The 23,567-nt window shown below is 39.7% G+C and overlaps 1 protein-coding gene across 5 annotated transcripts; it reads right to left on the minus strand.

Annotated features, from left to right (window-relative positions):
- Nucleotides 1-16: 16 nt before the first annotated feature.
- On the minus strand, nucleotides 17-23,250 carry PTER (phosphotriesterase related). 5 transcript variants are annotated; one of them, XM_079302897.1, is made up of 7 exons: nucleotides 23,131-23,250; nucleotides 12,321-12,799; nucleotides 10,353-10,618; nucleotides 6,806-6,946; nucleotides 3,450-3,521; nucleotides 1,062-1,204; nucleotides 17-149 (listed from the first exon to the last, which is right to left on the minus strand). In XM_079302897.1, the coding sequence occupies exons 2-6, from the start codon at nucleotides 12,750-12,752 to the stop codon at nucleotides 1,087-1,089; spliced, it is 1,029 nt and encodes a 342-aa protein (XP_079159023.1). In that variant the 5' UTR covers nucleotides 12,753-12,799; nucleotides 23,131-23,250; the 3' UTR covers nucleotides 17-149; nucleotides 1,062-1,086. The 5 variants fall into 5 exon arrangements, with proteins under 5 accessions (XP_079159023.1, XP_079159024.1, XP_079159020.1 ...); XM_079302898.1 differs by lacking the exons at nucleotides 17-149; nucleotides 1,062-1,204 and adding an exon at nucleotides 1,227-2,230 and having other exon boundaries at nucleotides 23,131-23,249; XM_079302894.1 differs by lacking the exons at nucleotides 17-149; nucleotides 1,062-1,204 and having other exon boundaries at nucleotides 2,689-3,521; nucleotides 23,131-23,249.
- Between the last annotated feature and the right edge of the window lie 317 nt (nucleotides 23,251-23,567).

Consider the following 23,567-nt stretch of genomic DNA (forward strand, 5'->3'; position numbering starts at 1 on the left):
AAAAAGACCCACCAAACCAGTCGAGAAATGAAGCCTGCTCTTCTAAGCGATGGATTTGCGTGGCAAAAGTCAATGAAACAAGCACCCCAGAGAGAGTGACACCGCACACCTCAGCAGCGGGGGAAAGTCGAATGCTACCTGATTCACATCTGTACAACACAGAGAAACCTTATGTTAAAAACCACAAACCAAGTCAAACAGATGTGCGATCCACTTCCGCCAAAGCAAATACTTCCTCATTGTTAGTGTCCATGTGAATGAAGTTCTACATAGAGCAAATTTTTATAGGGAAGAAAAGCCCACCCAAGGACGCTGAGTTATTTCTTCAGTGTATATGATACTTTGATGTGTTATGATCTTGCTGCTTTATCCATACTTCAGCTTTGGTTCTTGTGACTTACCTGCTAACAATGATGCTTGGAGTCCACTCATAGTGTGGTGAGGAATGATTTTACAATAAAAGGAAGAGGTAATCAAAATATACTTTCTCTCTGCAAAGAAATTGTTTGCCTTGTACTTTTCTTACCCTTCCACTTAAAATTAGAAACTAATCAGCTTCAAGCCTTAACTCAATGTTCCTGCTTTGTAGGTTTACATTCGACTTCTAACATAAAATCGATCCAGGGGAGTTATTTAAATTTTGTCCTTCCCTTAGCTGTCCTCTAAAAGAAAAAGAAATATAGAAGAAACACTATTTTCCCCTGAAAAATAAAATAGTTTATAAACTATTCTATTGGACTATATCCCTGATTCCACCAAAGCAAATGGCAAAACTCTCATTGCTATTAGTGGAAAAGGGATATGGCTTTTAATTTGTATCACTGTAAATATATATTTAGACAATTACAGGCCCATTCTTGATGGTTATTTGTGTAAATATTTAGAAAGCCTGGCATCCAGACCATCATACTAAGGCAGAGTGTTTTCTTTGCAGCAATTAGTCTTCATTAGTCTTTTAGCACTTAGTCTGTACCAGGGTTCTATTTTTTAATAAAGTAGTTACAGATTAATATACTGCAGATGTTCCACTAGAATTTCATAGGAATATAATGGGTCAAAACCTTAATTGTCTTTAGGTGTCTTGTCTCACTGAAGTCTGTGGGACTTCTCCAACAAAGGAAGAGTGGGAGATCTGACACATGAGAAAATGCTGTCACACAGACCTTTTCCATGGAAGCTAGTACCAGTTTGTGGTAAGGCGTGCCTATGAGATGGACACAGAGAAGCATATTACCAAAAATGATGACACATATGCAAAGAAAGAAGCAGATATTTACATGCAAAAAAAGAGTGTGTATTAAAACCTATTTTTCTCATTCATATAGATAGAGATATAGATATATAAAGTCTCAAAGAAGCTTAATCCATATAGAGGATTAATGGCTTGGAGAATAAAAATAAACACAGATACATAGTTATAAAAATTCTTTAAAGTCGGTCATAGAAGTAATGTCCATGGATTTATTTTATTCAGAAATGGATTAATTATTTGTTTTAGTTTTGGGAGGCTATTTCTCTCAGAATAAAACTTCCAGATTTCATTCTAAACCTAAATTTCAGCAAGATTATTATATTTCTTTAGCACAGTTTGTTGCGTTATTTATTTTTAACCTTTCGGCAAAATCAAGGTAACATTTCTATAAATCATTAGAGAGTAACAGAGGCTATCCCTAGCATTGCTATTTAATATACTCTATCACAAGTAACCTTGTCTAATGTAATAAGGGTACAAACTTAAGATTTATCTGCACTAAAATTTCTCAAGTGTCTGCCTTTTTGACAAAAAAGCTCTCCAGTGCTGGCTACTCAGCAAAAGTCTGATGGAGATTTTTCACATCTCCCTAAAAAATCTCGTTTGAATGAATGAACCTTTTCTTAAACAGAACATGCTACTCCTTCTGTTTTTCCAAACAAATGCTGAGTGAGCCCAGGCTGACTGAGAGGATCGTCAGGCAAACTCCTCCAGGGTTTACAAGGGGACATTGTGCTGCCAGCTGCTTGTGTATTATCTCACCAGACGGTTCATGCTTCTACCTTATGACAAAGTGCCAGCCTCTATCTGTACATTGCAGTGGTTACTCCTGTTTAATTTCTCCGAGGCAATTATTTTAATAACAGATGTGTACCTGACTTGTCTGTCTGCTCCACTGTTGCTGTTGCTGGCCAGTGCACTCCCAGGCAGTGTAGCTAGAGATTCCCTGTGTAGTGTCCAACAGTCCTGCACCTAGAGCTAGAGATCATCCACAACCAGCAGTGTGCATTTACTACGGTGTTTGTTGGTAAAGCTCAATACTACGAGACATACATGGCCAAATCTGAAGACGTTTCTGAAATCAGGCTATCACTGCTATTGGATAAGACCATTTTTTGGATAAATCACCTGCCCTGGTTAAAGTTAGACAAGAGCAAAGAACACACTTTATGTGAAAACCACGTATACGGCAAAATTTTCTTCCTTTTTCATCATATCTTGATATACTGATTTGTAAAGACTTATATCACAACCTTTGTTATAACTATTACAACTCATTAAAACTGTATTATGTAATATATTTTGAGTGCCGGTGTTGCATCTTTACAAAAAGAAGCTGGTATGTGTCAAGTTTTACATGATTGCTGTGAGACTCCAAGTTCATGATAAAAAACTAATGCAATTAGAAAAAGACATCTGTAATAATACTGCACGTAGTTTAAGAGGTGATCAAAATGCTTTATTCAAAAATATATTTTTCCATGTACTTTTTACATTTTCAGTTACAATTAAGTAAATTGTTAAACTAGAAAGAAACATTATCTTTTTAGATTTATTTGAGATTCCTCTTGCCTTCTTTTGTCTATGGAAGCTAATTAAAACTTCCAGGCCTTTTATCAAGTATTACTTAAAGAATATGAGGATAATGAGAAGATGTACATATTACAAGGATTAAAATCAGCTGCTGGAGACAGGAAATTTAACTGGAAACCATAATTTCCTTCCAAGTCCAGGTGACACATCTTCAAAAGTAGTTTGGAGGTAACATTCAGTAACAGTATTAGATTATGATTTTGAAACAATTATATTAAAATTTCAGTTGAAAAGATTCTGTAGGTAGGCTCATATTCAGTAAATCATTAGCAAATTTTCAGAAGGGAGAAAATATAGAGATAGGACACAATTTTGATGTTCTAAGTAATCAGTTTATTTGCATCTCCTTATTAATTTTCAGTGTTTCGGAAATTTTTTTTAATGACTGCTCTATCAAAATCTGAATTTTATCAAGCTTCCTTATAAATCATTGTCTTAGGTTGCAAGTATATTTATTCATTATTCCTATTTAAAAGTCAACCACCGCTTTGGGTTTGCTAGGAGTATTTTATCAATTTTATCTTGGGATATGCCTCTAATTAGCATTTTAGGAACTATATTTTTTAAGATATGTGAATATCCATGACCTCCATATTTCATCAACCTGTTCTTGGTGTGCACATCATGAGCCATCAGAATTCTGTCTTCATAGCCTTCATCAATCAGCATACGAATCCTGCAAAAGTTAGAAGCATCCCTGTCAGTGAAAGTTCTCACTGCAACAGCACAGAACCCCCCAAAATTTACATTTCTTACATTACTGTACTGCTGGACTTTATTATAACAGAAAATACTTAGATGCTCAGAGGATATACTCCTTACATTTACTTGAAAATAAGACACATTTTTTATTGCATGAAAAATATCCCACCTCTGAAAACACCACACATATCAAAATGGAGAAGTAAAACTCTTTCCTTTTGGCACATGACTTTGCTTTTCCAGACCCATTAAGTCCACAGAGGAATTCAAGAACTTGGGCATCACCACGCATGGGACACGGATTTTATACAAATGAGTAAATAATAATTTCCTACATAAATTCCTTCTCAGCAGGTTACTTCTTGGTGCTGGGACAAAGTTGGTCCCATTACATTTGCTAATGATCAGACTGTGTGTGACAGGTCTTTAAAGGAGTCTGGATCAATTACATAAGTACTTTCATATCTTTGGTTGAATCCCATTTAGCAAAGCAGGTTAATAAAAACTTGAAGTTGCCAGTATCATACTCCATATAGACAGCTATCACCAAAACACATTTCAAAGATGTTCATTAAAGAAGATAAATAAGACTGGCATGGAACAGCATTAGCACATGCCAGGAAATATGAGGCATTAATTAATATGGCAGTGCAGCTAAATAACCTTGGCAAAATGACAATCAGATTGGAAAAAGAAGTAATCCTTCCAGTCACACTCCTGTAGCAGGACTGCTACAAGTTCTTCTGTTCCATTGAGGTAGCCTTAGTCCCTTGATCAGCTCATTCTTTAGCATTTATATTATGTGGATGTCTACACTCCTGTATTGCATGATTCTTAAGTTTCTCAGTAAGCTTCCATTTAGTTTGGCAGAAGATTGCAGCACTGAAATGGCAGGGACTCACAGACCAGCCCTGGAAAGTGCCCATTCCTCATAAAGGCCTCCAATTCCATCACTTGCCAGCACTGTGAAATTCAAATCCTTACCTTCCTGACAATGCTTTGATCAGTAAGAAAACAAAAACTAGCCTTACAAGTATACCCACACTATATTTGAAAGCCCTTACTAACAGTTTTTATTAGAAGTAGTAACAAGGAGATACATGTAGCAGGATCAAAGAAGCATGGTCAGTAGAAAGAAGGCAAGAGAATAGAATTTGATAAAATGTTACTGTTTTTCAAAAACCCACCATACATTGTGCCATACAGTGCATAACACGACATAAACCACAGTCTTATGACATCAGAAGAATCTCCTCCAGGCTGAAATACAGAGAGACCACTAGCCAACCAGAAAGTAAGAGTAATGGCTCTGAGGGGACTAAGTTTTTGCTGGCCAAAATACTATTAGAATCACCCCCTTTCATATGGGACTGATTTCATGGGTTGGGGGGCATATGATCCTTTCCACTGTGTAACCATTGATCCTTTCTGCTCATTCTGTATTTAGCCAGTACCTGCTTCTGACTCCAAACTGCCCCAGAGCAAAAGTCAGTGTTTTGCTTGCATTGGCAGTAGACTGCAGCCAAACTGCTGAAGTACACAGACAGTTAAACTGTGTCAAGCAGGTACATTATGACTACAGAAATTTGTGTTTTGAACAGAAAAGATGTGAACAAGTATTTTCCATTCAGTATTTTCATTTAGAGGTCCATCTGGTTTCTACCTCTGTGGTGCTGTTTGACAAAACCAAACTCTGAGGAGATTGCCCTAGCCATCCTTGTTCCACAGTGGGTACATCAATATAACTCAAATACACATACTCACACTATGCAATGAGAAGACAAACCTTTCATCTTTTCTTCCTATGAACAGCCTGCTGCAAGAAATACTCAGACACTAGAGAGTTTCAGAAGAGACAAGGGTGGCTGAGCAAGTATCATGGATGGAATGAAAACTCTGCCACGGTTGAACATGCACTTGTTAACCAAGGCCTGGTCCAATAGCCTCTCTATATCCTCCCCAGTGCTTCTGTAGATGCTGACTTTCCATGGCCCAGGAGAGGGCAGGAGGCACAGCAGAGAAAGCAACTTTACTCATTCTAAATGTGAAAACTGTGGATTTCTTGCAACAGTTTAAAATACTGAGTGCAAGACTGAGAGCACTTTTAAGAGAAAAACAATTTCTAGTGTGAAAAGCAGCAGCAAATGCTTGGGAGGGTGGAAGAATAACCACAGCACCTTCTTAGGAGAGAACAGTTTGAAAATAGATTAGTTTCAAGATTAATCTGACAATGAGGGGGAGGGAAGCTATGCCTGAGATGTAAGGGAAAGCTAGAATTTACTTCATTAATGATCAGCAATCATAAAATCTTTCTCATCAAGGAGAGTGAAAGAACTGTCTGTGACTCTGGAAGGTAAAAAGGCACAGGATGGCAATCCACCCCTCAGACACCTGCCACTTCACTGCTCACAAACACTGTGGACAAACAGCATGGCAGCATCACACCTCCAGATGGAGTGGGAGAGTGAGGTGTCCATTCCCAGCTGATCCTACCTTCTCTCAGACAGTTTCTGTACAGAATGTATCTCCTTGGCAAAACTTTGTGTTAGCACAGCACAACAGATTTGCTGCGCAGCTGAGCTGAGACTGCAGGTGCTGATGAGAAGCAGAGAAGAGGTATCCTGCCAGTGGGGCCAATATTTTCATATTGTGAGTGAGTGCAAGGAAAATGGGAGTTCTGAGGAGACAGGAATCACATTCTTCAAAACAGAGAAAGGGCAAAAGGACACAGGCAGGAAAGGTGATGAAGTGCTTGGAAGAAAAAAGGCAGTTTTTCAGGATGGAAGCACAAATTCATCCAAAACAACTAGTGAGTTTTGCTGGGTTAGCAAACCAGTGAGGAGATATAACAGGCTCAGGTGATGTTTAGTAGCAGCACTAAGTTTCCAGTACTATGTTTCAAGCAGAATTACTTAATCCTAACAAAAATGCAGTATTTCCAGCCTTCTCCTTTATACAGACTGCATAAATTTGACCAGATCAGCACGGAATTAGGACAGAGAATGAAACTAAAAAAGCTCTTGATCTTCTTCTCCAGTAACTTCCTACAACACTATGATTCTGCATCCTCCTCTCAGACAGAAGAAACGATACATGCTGCTCTAATGCTGTGACAGCAGCAGGGGAAAATGGCATTATTTCAGTATGATAGAAGACAATTTTGAACAACAAGCAGAATCATTCTGTGACAAAACAAATACCAATAATATTTCTTTATCAATGGCCATGCTACAGCTAGAACTGCATGGGAGCAGATACCTTGCAATTCTTTCGTTGTCGTTCGGCATATCAATATCTGGATGGAACTGGTAATGAAGGAATTCTGTACCAAATAGGTCATACTCTAAGTAACATCCAAGTTTAGCAAATTCAAGGAGTTTCTTTTTATCAAATATGGTCCTGTAGAACATATATAACACAGAGTCAGCACTGTAGCAGGAATAAAACATCTTATGGTATGAGGACAGGTATTTTGTGACCTCCTACTTGCAAGGAAAAAAACCAAATAATCTAAGATTTAATTCACCCATCTGAAAAACAGGACTCCTGTTTGACACATGCAACTTAAGATGATACACAGCATTGTCCTTCTTACACTCATTTGGGATTTCATGCATTAAAAAACCAAAACAAAAGCAACTCTTTCCCCATGAAATAATGAAAAACGCTACTATAATCTTTAAACAGAAACAGGAAAGTTACTTACTTTTGATATCATTAACCCTCTCAACTGACAACCTAACAAGGAAGGACATTTAAGGAGGAGGTTAATTCATAGTGATACTAACAAAAAGAAAAAAAACAAATAAGACAATGGATTACTTATACAAGATAGATTTACTTTCCCAAAGGAGTTACAGGAGACAGCTTCATCTGGAGCTTGTTTCATCCATCACACACCAGTAATATACAACTTTGTCTTTAGTTTCTATTCTGTACAGTGATGTTTCTAGATTGTCATTAAAACAGCAATATATCATTGTTTGCACTGGGATCTGGCCAGAACGCCTTAAGGAAATGCTCTCACCAAAATACATAATGGCACTGTGAGTATCTGGGACATGGGCTTTGCAGCAGATTTGAAAAGTGAAGGAACAAAGCTTCTAACACCACTCACTCATTTGGAAAAGAACAGCAACAGAAATAAGAGCTCTCTGGAATATTTTGGGTTTTCTTTGAACCATTTTTACCAACTGTATAAGCTGTCCAAAGAAAAACAAAAACACACAAATGATACAATTTTATCTTTATAGCTGCCACACTTTTTGTTTTTTTTTAAGAAGAAACTGAATTTCCACAAAAGCGTCACAGTCAACCAAAAGGGCAGTAGTTTGTTGGGGAATTTTTTATTATTGCAGATATTGATGTCACAAAGCAGTTTTACCTTATACAATTACATCACAGTCTGTTACTATGGAAATGACTGATGTCACAATTTCAATATTATGACTTAACAACAGATCAAGTAGGAGGAACAGATGGGTTGAGAGAGAGAAAATCCATGTTCAAATAAGCCTGCCATCAGCAGGAGTGTAAGACTTGCCAAGTGTAATTAATAAAAAATGGTATTTTAAAATAAATGTTACAGTTTCCAGAGACTGAACATTTATCACCAAATGAGTTTTCAAAGTGCAGAGCAAAAGAACAGATTATTTTAGATACTGCTTGGTTCACAGGGAGACAATCGCCAAGAGTGTCCAATCCAGTGCAGGTGGCAAAAACACCCAACAATCTTTTTCAAAATCACAGACAGAATAGTCTCTATTGTTAGTGTCATGATTTTGGGTGTTCTACTCCAACAAAGAGCCAGAGAACTTAGTTTCCTCAGCCACTGGGTCCCACTGTGAGCCACAAGGATGTAACAACATCGGCAGTTCCCAGGTCAAATTGCTAATCTTGGAGCTGGAATTGGGTGTTTGGGCAACACTGTCCCTGAGCAACCCCCATGGAGCTCTTGGAAAAGGAGGTGGGACATGGTAAAGCACCCTGTAATTTGACCTCAGCCATAAATACCACAGGGACAGACACCACACCATTATGATGCCCCAAATTCATAACAATTGCTGTGTGTCTTCTAACAAATGCTACTCAAATGAGTTGAGTCCACATGTTGATCTCCTTTATAACCTTAACCCCTAACAAATGGCTAAAGACAAAGCTCAAGAGCTTTTGCTTCCAGCCTTTCAGTACACTGTAGTTCCACTCTGGATACCTGCTACCATTTGATCTAAGGTGCTAAATTGCAAGACATGGTAGCTAGCATTTTAGTTTTATCATTTAATTGTAAATCCACTGGAAAACTACCATTCTGTCTATGTGAAATGCAGACATGAAATATGGAGCTATGTACAAATTTATCTCACATTTAAGGGACTGGGATGCTCCCACGTGGATTTTTCTTACTGGAGGAGACTTAAAATGTTAAATGCACATTGCAAAGCCAAACTTCACAGTAGTTTATGTTACAGCAAGTGCCAACCTGAATGTGTGAAAGTAATGATAGAAAGAGATAAAAGGAAATGTCATATTGTGCATCAGCGGATGTTACTGAAACTGCACCTCTGTTTTCCTACTTATATTGCTTAATTTCTATCAGTTAATTATTTAATTCAACAATTTACAACAGTGTAAAAGTATAAGAGGCAAAAAGCCATAATTGTATGATTATATTGTATCAAAATGGCTACGTAAGTACTGATACCTGCAGCTTGCTCAGTTCTCTTTCATAAAAAGATTAAAGGAATCAGTTTTTCCCCAAAAAGGAGTGGAAAATACAGCTATAGATACAATGGAATGCAGGTTAATACAAAAATTAAGTAATTTATAAATATTCAAATATAATTTAATGGCATGAATTTTATGCTCCTAAAATCCTCAAGTAAAACAAGGAGCTCTGTGAGTGACAAACACCTGTAGCCCGATGCACAAGCTCTTAGAGCCTGTAACCATGAGAAACTTGGAGCACAGTGCTGTTGCCTGAATTACATCAACACTGAGGGCAAAAAATCCAATTGCTGAGAATCATATGACCACAAATAGTCTCCATTATTCAGCAACTGGCCAAACTAATCAATGCTTGGACATACTCCAGCTCACCATGAGCAACACAAGGTCACACAAAACTGATTTGGTAATAGAGGCTGTATTTCTAAGCTGGAAACAGAAAAGCATCCCAATTTTTCTCCGTGCCTCATGTGGAGCTTCTGTTTTTTTTTTCTCTCGAGGAAATTAAAAGTTAACTATGTGGTCTATGCTATGAATTATCCAAAACCCAACTATTTTTTTTAAGCAGTATTTCCTCTGTCTGGTAGTAGAACATTAAAAATCTGTCTTTTGCTTTGATCCAAACTCCAGCCAAATCAAGGAAATCTCCATTAGCTTCTCTGAGATTTTGGCAAGGCCAAAGAGGGACCCAGTTTTCAAAAACACTGGAAGCCCAGCAACTTCTAACCTGATTTAGTGAGAACTGCTCAGTGTCCAATGCTTTGTAAATACAGCGATTTGGGCAGGGATACAAATTAATAGAATTCCCATTTTTTAAATGTGGCTACGGTTATTCCTAACCCCTCTGCCAGGCTTTCAAAAACAGCATTTAAAATACCAAAATCTCTTATCAATGTGATAAAAACAAAAAAGCTGATCCTGACTGAATTGCTGGAGGCAGATCAAGCTTTATAAAAGCACTTACTTTTAAGTCTGTAAACTTAAGGATAACATTCTACATCAATTTTTCCCAGGGTAGTTCTGCAAAATCCCAGTGAGTTGTGGCAACCCTGCAGAAGGCACAGCAGAATAGTGTCCTTACCTGTCAAGGTGAGACATGACTGTCTTTGAAGCATCAGCCCCAGCTTCCTGCAGAATGCGCAGAATCTGGAAAGGGGAGTCGCTGTTCCTGCCAGGATGGATGATCACAGGGCACCCAAGCTGTGCCTGCGCCTGTGCTGTTGCCCGAAGCACTCTGTGCTCGCTCGGAGTCAAAGGCCAGGAGCAACCTATTTCTCCCACCACACCACACTTGATATTAGTCCCATCTGCTCCTTTCAGTACCTCATCAACAATAATCTCTGTCAGCTAGAGAACAGGAAAATTAGATTTTTGGTTATTATTATTATTTGTGTTAAGTAGCATCAAATTTGGCCTATGGACGCTGGGCTAGTTATACTCCCAAGGTCTTTCTGAACTTATTTCATTAACAGCTGGGTGTGAAAATAGTGTAGTCAAAATCTGGTTTCTGTCAACTAATGTTATGCTAGCCATTCAGTAAGACCAAAATAAACACAGAAGCAAATCAATTTAATAGTATCCAGTCACACACTTGTCCAGGTTTGCCAAGAAAGCTGGTCTATATGTAATTTGAACTCTGATTCAGGCAGACATTAGGTTAAAAAAAAAAAAAAAAAATTAGTTTATTCCAAAACCTTTGTCTTGCACTTCTAAATTGGCTCCAGACACAATTCAATATAATTTTTGCAAAACAAGAGATCAGAGAATAAGGAAACCTTGTCATTCAGACAGGGAAGGGAGAAAGTCTGGCAAGCATCCTGAAGAGACAAGTTTAAGGCAAAACCTGCTTATGGGAATGCCAATGTAAAACAACAGGAGCTCTGTTGCCTTCAGAACTACAAAAACAAAGATCATTTGACAAATTTACAGGATCAAAATTAGCCTGCTTTAGAGCATGCATAGACAAACCCCATCAGAATCGCTTAATAAAACTAGTTTGTTATAAAAACTTTAGTTCTTCTTTCCCAGAACAGGCCATGTATCTTAAGCATACATTCATAATTGACAGCACAAAATGGCACTGATGATGGCCTGCCTTCTGAGTGCTGAGTACAGAAAATCTGTGGGTCTCCATCAGTCCACCAAACACAGAACAGAAATCTTTGCCTTGAGAACTTTATTTGTTTCTATGCTATTTGTATCTATTTTTATTTCAAGCACAGGAAGAACATTTAGGAAAAGCAGTACTCTTGTGTACAGTTTGGACCAGCTTGGGTCCAGTTTTGTTGGCAGCACTGCTCAAGGTTTGGCCTTTGATTTTTAAAATTGATTTGACTCATTTGTAAAATGTGACAGATTTAAAAAAAAATTGTCAGCTCCATACACATTCACATCCTCCTACCTTGGAGAGTTCCATTCCCTCTTCTCCTCATCACCACATTTTCTTAATAAAAGATGAATATTTATTATTACAGGAATACCTGGGGACCTCAGTTATTATTAATACATTGTCTCAGTCACTGTAAAAAGAGGCTGATGTAGACTATGCCCTGAAAAGCCTGGACAAATGATAGAGAAGAGACTATAACACACAGCCTAAGCAGAGCAGTGATTTACAACTGTCCTATAAATATTGCAATTATTTATGTCCTTTACAAGAATGCTGGGTAAACTCACTGGGAAGCAATTAGCCAGAAAAAGTGACAAAAGAGGTAGCAAGGATAAACTCCTTTCTTAAAATATAGTAAAAAACTCAAGATAGTTGGTGGTGTATACCAGATGTCCACACATGAAATATTTTCCTTTTACTGTTGCATTATAACAAATCCCTCAGAGAAAATGGAGTTTAAGAACTTGAAATTCTGACAGATAACCCAAGCACACAAAAGTAGTGCTGCTCCAGCTATTACACACAAGCAGTAATGCTGTTCCCATTTTCTACGCTGAGCACCTCTGTATTTCATCTATTTCACTGGAACTTCTCTTCAACTTTGGCTTAGCCAGGGATAATTCACAGGACAGTGGCACTGAAGCAATGGTTAAGACTTACCTGCTCCACTGTCATGGCCTGAGTTTGAGAAGAGTGAGTGGAATCCACATAAAACCCAGCACCAGCAATAATATGAACTCCAGTTTCTTCAGCTAGTTTCTTCAAAGTTTTCACATCCCGGGCAATTCCTGTAGTTGTGTTTTCCACAATCGTCCCACCACCCGCTGCTTTAAAATGCAGCAGCTCCTCCCTCACAGCGTCTGTTTCCTGATACAAAAGAAGGTTTTCTTTATGGCTGTACGGATTTTGCTTAATCCAAAACAAGTTCTTCATCTCAATGGGCCCATTAGACAAAGGCTCTTGGCCTGGAGAAGGTGGACAAAAGCAGCTGCTGTAGTTCATAGTCAAGTGTTCATGAGTCAACGTGTAGCCAAGACAGTCTGGCTCCACAGGGCCCAAGACAGTCTGCACTTTTCCGCTCAAGGAAGGCATTTTTCTTTAACAAAGGAGAAAAAAAAACTCCTAGATCCTAAAGAAGTCTGGGAAAGAAGAAGAAAGGAAACAAAAACATTTCAGAAAGAGCAGTTTTTTCTCAGGCAATTTCTGAAATCCCTCCTCCCTCTTGCACATGTACCTACACTCTGTGTGTACTCACTGGGATGTTTCCAAATGCAGCTTGAAGCAGGGTGGCCAATATGAAAAACAGGGCATTTGTTTTACTCAACTGTGCTTGTATCAGTACTCCAGCACTATAAATACATCACATTTCAGTACATGGAAATTGTCATCATTTATTGTGCTGCAGTCAGTATCACATTAAGATAAATGTTTCCTGTTTAATAAAACCACTGTATGTTCATTTAGGATTCTTTGCTCTTCAGCAGCTGTCAAATTTTGTCAGCTTCAGCCACCAGATGAACACACTTGGCACCAAGGCTGAATATTCCTTACTGATATGTTCAGTGTATGTATCTGTGGCCTCAATGTCCCACTCACAAGCTGAGGAAGCTGGCTGTGTTTGGGCACCTTGTCTGTCCCTCTCTATGTGCAATGCAGGGGTGGGGGTGATAATCTGCACCTCTGGCTTCAGCAGGATCAGATTCTCCTACCAGCTGCATTCTGGAGGTCTGGAACAGCCCAGGACCACTCCTCTAAGGCTGACAACAGCTGCCAAAATACAGCATGGCCCACAAACAGCGATGTAGAAGCCAAAGTGCTTCAGTGGGAAAATATTTAAGAACAGTTAAAAACAGTAGAATAGACCTTAATCTTAATCTAACAATTTATATGTGGCTCAGTATCTTGGACACTTTTTAATTCATCTTTAACATCAACAAAACAATGCTACTTCTCAAAACTTCAAATAAGCAATGACAAAGACAAACACTGAGGCTACAGTCTGCAGTTGGTTCATATCCAAGGTCTCCGCTGTGCCAGTTCAGCCTAACTCACTGCAGGTTAGAATTAACTGCAGCTCTCCCCATTGGGATTTTGGGATTTTTCCTTTTGGGAGTGGGGGTAGTCCTGACTAACCAGTTCACGTTAGATCTTCCAGATGCTAGTCACAAAGGCTTGAGGATATATAGTTAAAATCCCTAGTCAACCAAAATCATCAGTTATGAAACAAAATACATGTTTAATCATGTCCAGAGGAAAGGACTAACTAGAGCATGCATTATTGATTAAAGAGAGGTCTTTCCCATTTCTGCATCCCTTTTAGTGAATAATGTCATAAACATGGGTTTGTAACTGGTGAAGCCCTCAGAGGACATTTTCCTTTTAACTGCTAAAGTTAATCTACCAGGATGACAGAAAAACTGAAATCTGAAGGGCACTGAACTCTGCATATCAAAGGGCACAGGAACATCAAGATCTCTTTGGGGATACTTTGATCTCATGAGAAGCAGTCACTGTCAGAGCACCAATGCACAAGTGACCCAACCCCTGGAAAAGCCAGCTATTGCCTGCCCAGTGAAGTCTATTGTGCTGGTGCTCATTGTAATAAGAAGAGTTGGCAATCTGTAAAACAAAAAGAAATTACTGACTTACTATGTTTATTTGCCTCGTGTAAAAGCAGACCTAGGAAGAACTATTCTTTTAGGAATGTTGTTCTTGAACTAGCATGTTAACTTGTTTGAGAAGGTAGAAGAATAATTACTCTCACAGAACAGACTGCTGGCTGATTAATAGGATGATTTATTTTTCTTCCAAACAAATTAACAAGTGCATGATTTCAGAAAATATTATTCTTGAGCAAATAATTAAAAGCAAAATACCTGTCTTAGTCAGAAACGGCTCCTAGCTGCAATTCAATTAAGCAGTCATTAATTCCATCCTTGAAGAAGGCTAGTGCTCTATCTAGAACAACATACTATTTTGGAGAAAGTTCAATGATCTGAGCCATTCTAATATGCACAGCAAAGCAACTGACATAATTCTAACCATTACCTTTACTTTACTTTTTTGCCCCTCCCCACCCCATTTTTTTATCTTAAATATCTGCACTCAGGCATTTGGTAAAACCCTGATGGCACAGAGTGATAACTGCATTGCATTCACACTCCTCTTTCCTCATGTTCACTGATAATTCTCCAATCCATGTATTTAGTTAGCAAACTGAACCTATATACAATTAAATATACAAGTATTTAATTTCTTTTGATAATGCTTAACACAAATCAATTACCAATTCCTGTGCCAGGTTTCTCTTGTGGCAGACACTAATTTGTTGATTTTTAAACTCTAGATTTCAGATTACAGCTCATATACAGAATTTACAGAACCTTTTGACTGAGGCCAAGGATTTTTATAAATATAAGAAGCATCACAAAAATCAAAACCTACACAAACAGCATTTAAAGTAGGCCTAATTTTATCTTGATTAAAAATATTGAATATTAATGCCTGCTCTTGCTTACAAACACAGTTTTAGAAACCCACCACTGTTAATAAAAGAACTATAAAAAATAAAGACAGTCAACAACTTATGACTGGAATTATTTTTGAAACCAGTGTCCTGATATCTTTCCTACTGTCATTCACATAAAGAGGCTGCCCTGATTATGCTATGATACATGACTCCTAATAAGGTTCACTTGATGGAACCAGAATTATGTGTTTTTCGTAAACAGATTTTAGGTGGAAATACCTTTCAAATGGAATAAGAATTCCTACTTAATTTAAGCATGTATATACTTAATTTTATTTATACTTAATTTAAGCATGTATTACATACATTACTACAGGAATCACAGTTTGTGTGGTTTACTTATGATTTGCACATCATGTTTTACACACAACTTTCTTTTGAAAAAGTTTATTCTTTCATACACCAAGGACTGCATTTATATCACCTCATTTAACCATTTAAATGATGGATGTCTACTACAGAACAATCATCTAGACCATTTTCACAGTGGAGATGGAAGGACATATCTATAGGCAATTCAGCTTATTTTGAATGCCTGTAATAGGTCAGGACCAGTCACTTCCTGTAATGTTATCCTCCTTCCATGGAGTAAAGAGCAAGCTAAGAAACAATCCAGGACAAGACAAATATATTTCAGATGGCCCTGTATAGGTTATGTGAATTATATTTTCTTAATCTTAACCCAATCTGAGGGGATGGGAAAATGTGCTGATTCCTATAACAGAAGATAAATAGGTAGATTCATATCTGGAAATAACAGCTACTTTGGCTTTGAAAATCATTAATTTATGTGATGATATTGCCAAGGAGCTCCCGCACAGACCAAGACTTCTCAGCTCTGGGTGCTGTATAAAGAGAGAAATAAATTATATTTCCTCAAAATTACAAATTTAGACTAAAAAAAGAGAAAATTGCTTCAAGATATAACCAAAACTTGTATTATTTCACAAAAGCCATGAAACCTTATTATTTTTGTCATAAAGTCTGGACAAATCTTTATAACCATCAACTGTATGGTGCATAAAATACAATTCTCACCATTAGCCAACTCCTGGTGAAGCAAACATTTTTCCTAGAGGTATTATTAAAAGAAAAGAAACTTGCTACTAAGAAGGTCATGGTGCTGCATTCATGGCTCTGGTAAAAACTCCACTGAGTTCAATAGATGTTTTGCCTGAATACTGATGACAAGATTTATGTTTCTCCACTTTTCCCATCTGAAATGTGCACTTCAGTCATGGTGTCATTTTAATGGCCTTGTAATGGGAAGTCCCCCTAGGTTTGGATTAGTTGTTTCCTACAGTAATCTCATATTGCTGAAACATTATAATCACATAAACACAGTTTCCATATGCTAATTCTGCATTTGTTTTGATTCGGTAAGCACATTTTAATGGCATTAGCACAGATTCTCTGTAGACCAGTGTGAGAATCATTTCATTGTGGTTACATTGCAATGTGAGATTAGAGCAACATTAAATCCAGACAGCTCTGACATAAAATTTACAAAAAAGGCAAAAAGAATGGCTCAATGGGTATTAACTATATCCAGAAAAAGTTAAACACAGCTGCTGTTTAGAAACAAGGGTTACCCTGGCTGCATGAAGAGCGTTTTAAGTGTGTCTTTCCTTTATAACCACACAGCCCTGGAAAATACGATGTAGCACAGGCTCACTATACCTTTACAGCTGGAGGAAATGTTTTGAGTATTCAGCTCTAGTTTGAGCAATCCCTACAGAGCATGGAAAAGCCACTAATTAGAAATATGTGACACATCTGTAGGAAATTACTATGAGTTAGTCTATGCTGTGTTATCTCATCGTTCCCCACATGTAAACATTTTGTGACAAGGGAAAAAGTTAGCAAGACAAAGAAAGAGGAGAGGCTGAGGGTAAGAGAACATGTGTAGTCTATGTCAGGCAGAATTTTAAAAATTAATTTATTTTCCTCTTCCCTCATGTTTCTGCCAACCCTGTAGAGGTTGATAGAAAGGAAGGAACTCAATACTGCCTGCACAGTTCTTCCTGTTTCCCACCAGACAAGCAAGTTTTCTAACCTTTCCAGTGGATGGATGCCAGATCTACTTTAACTTCTTCAAAAATATATTCTCGAGAGCTAATTGCAGTGCAAACATGCCTGAAACCCAGCACTCCCTCGAACATGGATTTCAGTAAGCATGGCTCTTTTTGCTCATGCATGTTGTCAGGGAAGCACAGCTACAGGGGTGGTGGAGCTGAGCTTGCCCCAGCAGGTGGCTGAATGCAGCAGGAGGACAGAACTTGCATTTGCTTCAGGACAGATGCAGACTCACCTGATATTTAGCAATTCCTGTGCACCAGTCACTACAAAGGTGTCCAAGTGCTTGTCATACACAAGCACTCTCACACCATCACTAGTTTGTGTTACACGAGATAACAGCACATCTTATACTGCCTTTGGGTTATTCTGCCCAAGAAGCAGAATTTGAAAATGAGTGTAAGTATTGCAAAAATTGAGATTTCTGGGCAAACTCCTGTCTTTTCTGTAGAAATTGCAGGTATGTTGCTCTGAAAGTGACATATTATTTTCATTTAAAGTCATAAATGTTCTTCTCTGTCTTCAGAATTGACACTGGTCAGAAGTAGTATTGGTCTTTTTCCTCTCCCAAAATGGAGCTATGAGAGTACCATGATTTGCTGAACTTCAAGCTAACCCAAGGCTTTGTGTCCTAAGGAACAGTGTCACATTGAATAAAGCTCTTATGAGAGAGGAAGGAACACTTATGGTGCCTCTCCCACACAAAATCCTGCCTAAACTCACCACAGCATATGCTGCAGCTCTCCCCTTTGTGGGGCACCTGCACTTTCCCACCTTTGGGTGGCTCTATCTTCATGCAGCATGCATACAAACCTCACCATTTCAGATGTGTAACTCTTGACTGAGTAGAAATTGGCCAACAGATTCAAAGCCTATAGAACTCTTGGGGGAATTATTTAAAAAGCATCATCTACTCTACCTTGCCACATTTTTTCATGAAACATGCTGTTCTGGAAATACTCAGAAGAGTGGGTTAATGTTGTGGCCTTCAGTAACCTACCTCTGGTCTCCAAATAATTTAAAAATATACTTTCTTGAAGTATGCTTCAAGAGAATGCTAAATATTGCTTTTCACTAAAATTTCTAGAAATGGTTTTACACTACAAAAAACTTTTACACTACAGAAGTGAGAAGGAATACTAAAAGTAAGACTTTATATAAGGTTACAGTATGTGCTATGAAAAAGAATTAGGAGAGCTTTAGCCAAGCCTTATATAATCCAACTATGACAAAGAGAAGTCCCACCAAAATATGCAGGTACACACACTCCACAGCAGCTACATTGCCTGAGTGGCACTGTCAATGTTCTACAATCTAAAAGCAAAGTCACTTAAATTTTAAGAGAAATATAAACACTAGTAGACATATGGGAAAGGCCAATATATTAACCCCCTGCCCTCAGAACCTCCAAAAAGCACACTCAGATAAGGAGCTGGGTAAGCAAGAATAAAAGCTTTTAAATGTTCACCTGAAAGGATGGAGAAAATTCTTACAGCATCTTCCCTCTGTGGCTCAGCCCGTGGCAGACAGACCTTCCAGCTTTGCATGGTTTGAGGGTCATGTTCTGGCTCTAGCCAGGCTTTAAGCCAGGCATATCCAAATCAGCTTGCTTCCTTACAGTTGAACTGTCACACCAGGACAAGCACAGCGTCTCATACCAGTCTCACAGGGTGGACAAACCTTGGGGACCAAAGTAAGCACGTGTGATTTGCCCCAAGAAGCAGAGTCCAAGTGATTTCGTATACAGAACTTTGCACAATTTTTTTTCCAATTTGGTTAAAGTTTAGCTGTTGTGACCAGAATAGTCAGACTTCTATTTTACCTTATTTCTGTGCAGATAAGTCTCAACATCTAGGCTTCTCTGAGCAAAGTCACATTGAAGTTTCTCTTCCTCAGAGAGATCTGAGACCAGCATACCCTTAAGTGTTTTTTCATTAACATCTCTTTAGAAGAACTTCAGGGGATTTTACATTTTGGGCAGCTTCCAAAATTACTCCTGATAAAAGGTCAGATAAAAATTCTCCTCCAGGGTCAAACATTACATTAATTATATTTTACATGCACACATAGTGTTTTTAGGCCAAAAATCAGAACTGAAGTCACATTATGCTATATGCAAATACAGACTAAGTCCTGCATGTTGATACATACATTCATATTCTTAAGACTTAATGGACTCACATTTGCTTCTTGAGGGTTCTGGGGCACAACCACATATTCTCTTTCTTGCTAGGACAACAAGATGTAGAAAAAAAAAAGTTTCCTTTTCAGGAATGCATATCCAGCCTTCATTGCCTCTAAATTTCAAATTTGAAACAAGCATACATCTAACTCCATTCTTTGCTGTTATTCTCATTGACTTTCATTGGTCTTCTCTCTACTTAAGGGCACATACACATATTTTCACATGAGCTTAAACATTTTAGTAAGCATGGTGGATGGAGTATTATCACTCACTTGTACAGTCCTAGAGAGCCACACCAAATCACTCAGCAATCTTTACATGCAGAAATGCACCACACAGATCTAAGCAATGGATAAGTGATATGTGTTATTACCTCTTGATCAAGACTGAACATTATTATGTAGAAAAACTCAGATGGATGAACCCCATCATCAGCCTTTGCCTCAGGACATACCAGTCACTGATCCACTGAGACCTCTAAAGCCATGCATGGTGGAAAAGAGCATGGGGACTTGGTTCAGTGTCTCATTCAATATCACAGACTGCAGCAACTGAAATAAACAGGGACTTCCAAAAAACCACCTTCTTTACTAGGGAGTGATGAGCTTAGATGCACAGAACTAAATTCAATGTCCCACTACCACAAACAACTGTATCACAAAATCTGCAACCAATCTGAAGACCTAATGGGAAAAAAGACCTTGAGAAAAGCCTTTGGACTGTAACTGGTCTCTGTGACTGTGTCAGGAGCTGTATGTCCTTCTCAAGGTTCACTTCTGCTCTAAAGAAAGGAGCCTACACAAGAAAACTTAATGGGAGTCAAGGGAAAGCTCAAAGCTGATATCAGGGTGTGGCTCAAGGAGTATCTTTTACCTCAGAGACTGCCTTTACAGTCTCATGCTTTGTCAGTGGTCAGCATCAACGACCTCTTGCTTATACAACTCCTGCTGTCTCTAAGCTCTTACCCCTACCTGGGTATAACAATGGAGTGCTAGAAACAACCAACACACAAGCTGACATAATTGTCAGGTCTCCCTCATATCCTATTTATTTTCCAGGTGTTGCCGAATCTTCAGTCTTAATCAGACCTGAACACAGAACCCTGCTACTCTTTGTATCTTTTTTGCCTCTTTGTATCACAAAATTTCTGAAAGAAGATACAAAGTCAGTATTTTTGTCCTGGAAACTATTACCGATTTTCAAAAAATCCTGGCTACCCAGTCTGAAGCGAATAACAAAATCCTGCAATAAAGCTTATAGAACACCAGAATTCAAGCATAAAAACCAGTAGACGATTTCCAGACCTATCTGAAAACTACCCATCTGCCAAAAGGTACACAAATCACAGCAAAAAAAGAGGTACATTCCTTTCATTGATCACTAATCCTCACTGCAGTGACTCTGGACAGGGCAAAGACAACTGTGGGATAAAACAATTCTCCTTTTACATTTTGAGGAAAGATGTGAGATACCAAAAGAGCAGGAAAAGGGAGTAGTTCAGCAGGTAACATACCATTCTTTGATGTAACCTCCTCTACAGAAGTTACTTCAAGAAAAATCCTGTGGCTTTGGCTACACAAACATAGGGTTTCAGAATATCTTTGAGAAGAGTGATTCTATACTTCTGAGAACCAAGTAAAAAACTGTGATTTACTTAAAGTTGTCATCAAAGAGATGATGGTGGTGGTCTTTCTTCTTACTTCCTTTTTATCTGAGTAGTCAAGTACTTGTGAAACATATCCCAGCTATTGTTAGGATAAAATGCTTTTCTTGGATTATTACCAACAGACATGTTACTATCAGACCAAAGACATGGACACTGCTTAGAAAATTGTGAGGAAGCATCTTAGTTTGTGACCAGAACAATGACACTGAAGAAGAAAACCTACCCTACCATTTTTGAAATGTAATTTCTTCTTAAAACTAGAGGGATGGGATACTCCCCTTCCCTTCCAACATAGCTGGCAATCCAATTTTCCACAAATGTAGAAAATGTAAAAGAAATCAAAACTGTTCTGAATCAAACCAGAGATTTTAACCTTAGTTTTCCACAGTTAGATGGATCTCTAATTCCCAATACCAGAGAGGTGGCCAATCTGATACAAGCAGAAGCCTCACTGTTTTCATGAACCTTAAAAAGTCATGGTATCATCTGACTAAAAAAATGAATTTGTTCAGTATTTCAAGTCCTGAAAGACAGGAAAAACATTTTAGGTCTACATCAAGTGAAATAAGGAAAAAAATTCACAGAATGTTCAGAGGCATAGTCCTTTAATAAACACAGAACTCACTGGTGCCATATGCTTCACTATATACTGATTTTTATGTGTGAGAAGCAAACTGATGGCTCCCTAACTGCAGAGGGAAGATGTGACACTTGTTCCTGCTGCACCATGCACTAATTTAATAAGTTAGCACTGGTCACCTACATGAAATATAATTAAGCATCTGAATGCCATTGTTGCCACCTTTGATTATAACTACAAAAATGAATGTGATGATGGTGACAGGATGGCAAATATTATGTATGTTAACTTCCAAAACACGAGAGGCGTTCGTAATAATAAATGACACTTATGTAGTCTTTCATAAAACAATCTCAAAGTACCTGACAAAATGATACAAAACTACTTACTAGAAGCATTGCTTCACCCATCACTGAAACAGCCCCCAGCAGAAAGAAGGCAACAACCTTTAAACACTACAGAACATATTATGACAGAGGACATTGAATAATGTATCCAGTGTAAAGCAGAAGGGAATTCCTGACAAGTAAAACAAAATTTCCCAAAAGTAAGTGACCTCCAGCTAAAAAATTTATTTCGTTCAGGCCACCGAGAACCTGCACGGTGCAGAATCCCAACAGGGCACACAGGCAAGCCTGGAGCTGCTGCGCCATGACAAGCTTAGGCAACTCTGGAAGCATCTTGCAGAGGGCTGCTGATGCTTCCAGATGGAGAGGCAGCTGAAGGCAGGCTCTGAAGGTCCCAGTTTTGGATTGAGGCATTTGTTCCTTCACAGAGACACCCTCGGGAACTGTCGGGAGAGGAGTACTAGAGAGGACGCAGTTCCAATATTTAACTTGTTACGGCTGTACAAATATTAAATACCAGCACTAATAATAGCAGCGTAGCCGCACTCACACAGTGAAGCCGCCTGAGCTCGGGGCTTATTCTGTGGGTAACTATCATCTGGTGCTGTAAAACGCTTCTGCAAAAAGGAGCTGCTCGTCCCCTCACAATCCAGACGTGTCGGGGGCTCCTGGTAGGAGCCGTGCCCGAGCCAGCGCCACCATCCTGGCCACCCCAGCCCCGTCCACCCCAGCCCCTCGCCACCCCAGCCCCCGGCACCTCAGCCCCCGGCACCTCAGCCCCTCGCCCCGCAGCCGGGGCTGCACGGGCCGAGCCTGGCACGCCGCAGTCCTGACCCGCGGCCCGAGCTGGCACAGCCCTGACCCTACAGCCCGCCCGTCCCACCGCCAGCCTCCCGCTCTCCCGCTCGGGCCTTCCCGGGCCAGCAGCGGAGCGAGCGAAAGCCGCTCTCGCCCACAACTCTGGGGAAGTTTCTGGGCCCGGGCGCGCTGCGGGGCCGAGGGCAGCACTGGCGTGCCCGGCGCGGCTGCGGGCCGCGGGAGGCGGCGGAGCGGCTCCGCAGGCGCTGCCCAGACCCCGCTCGCTCACCGCGGGCCGGACCCTCCGGCGGCAGCACCGCACCCCGCAGGGCCCCGGCTGGCACACGGCCGCGACCGCCCCGAGCGGGGCGGGACTTCCCGGGGACGGGAGCGAGAGGCAGAGCAGGCTGGGGGTGGCGGAGCCCGGGGAACCGGACGGGAGAGCGGCCGGGGAGTGGAGCGCTGCCCCTGTGCCTCCCTGCGGGATCCGCCGCGCTCCCCGGCCCAGGAGAGCCCCCGCGGAGCGAGGGGCAGCCGTGCTTTGTGCCATCCTGGGCTCCCAGTCCGAATGAGAGTCGGTGGCTGGAGCATCCTGCCGGTCCTTGCGCGTACCCCCTGTTTACACACGGAGGAGCTGGATGCCACTGAGTCACTCTGGGGAGGCGCAGGGAACGGGAGTGGGAGTTCACACTGAGTGCTCGGGCTTGCAAGAGGCAATAATTTCTA

This window comes from Erithacus rubecula (genome assembly GCF_903797595.1).
Source record: "Erithacus rubecula genome assembly, chromosome: 3".
Taxonomy (NCBI): Eukaryota; Metazoa; Chordata; class Aves; order Passeriformes; family Muscicapidae; genus Erithacus; species Erithacus rubecula.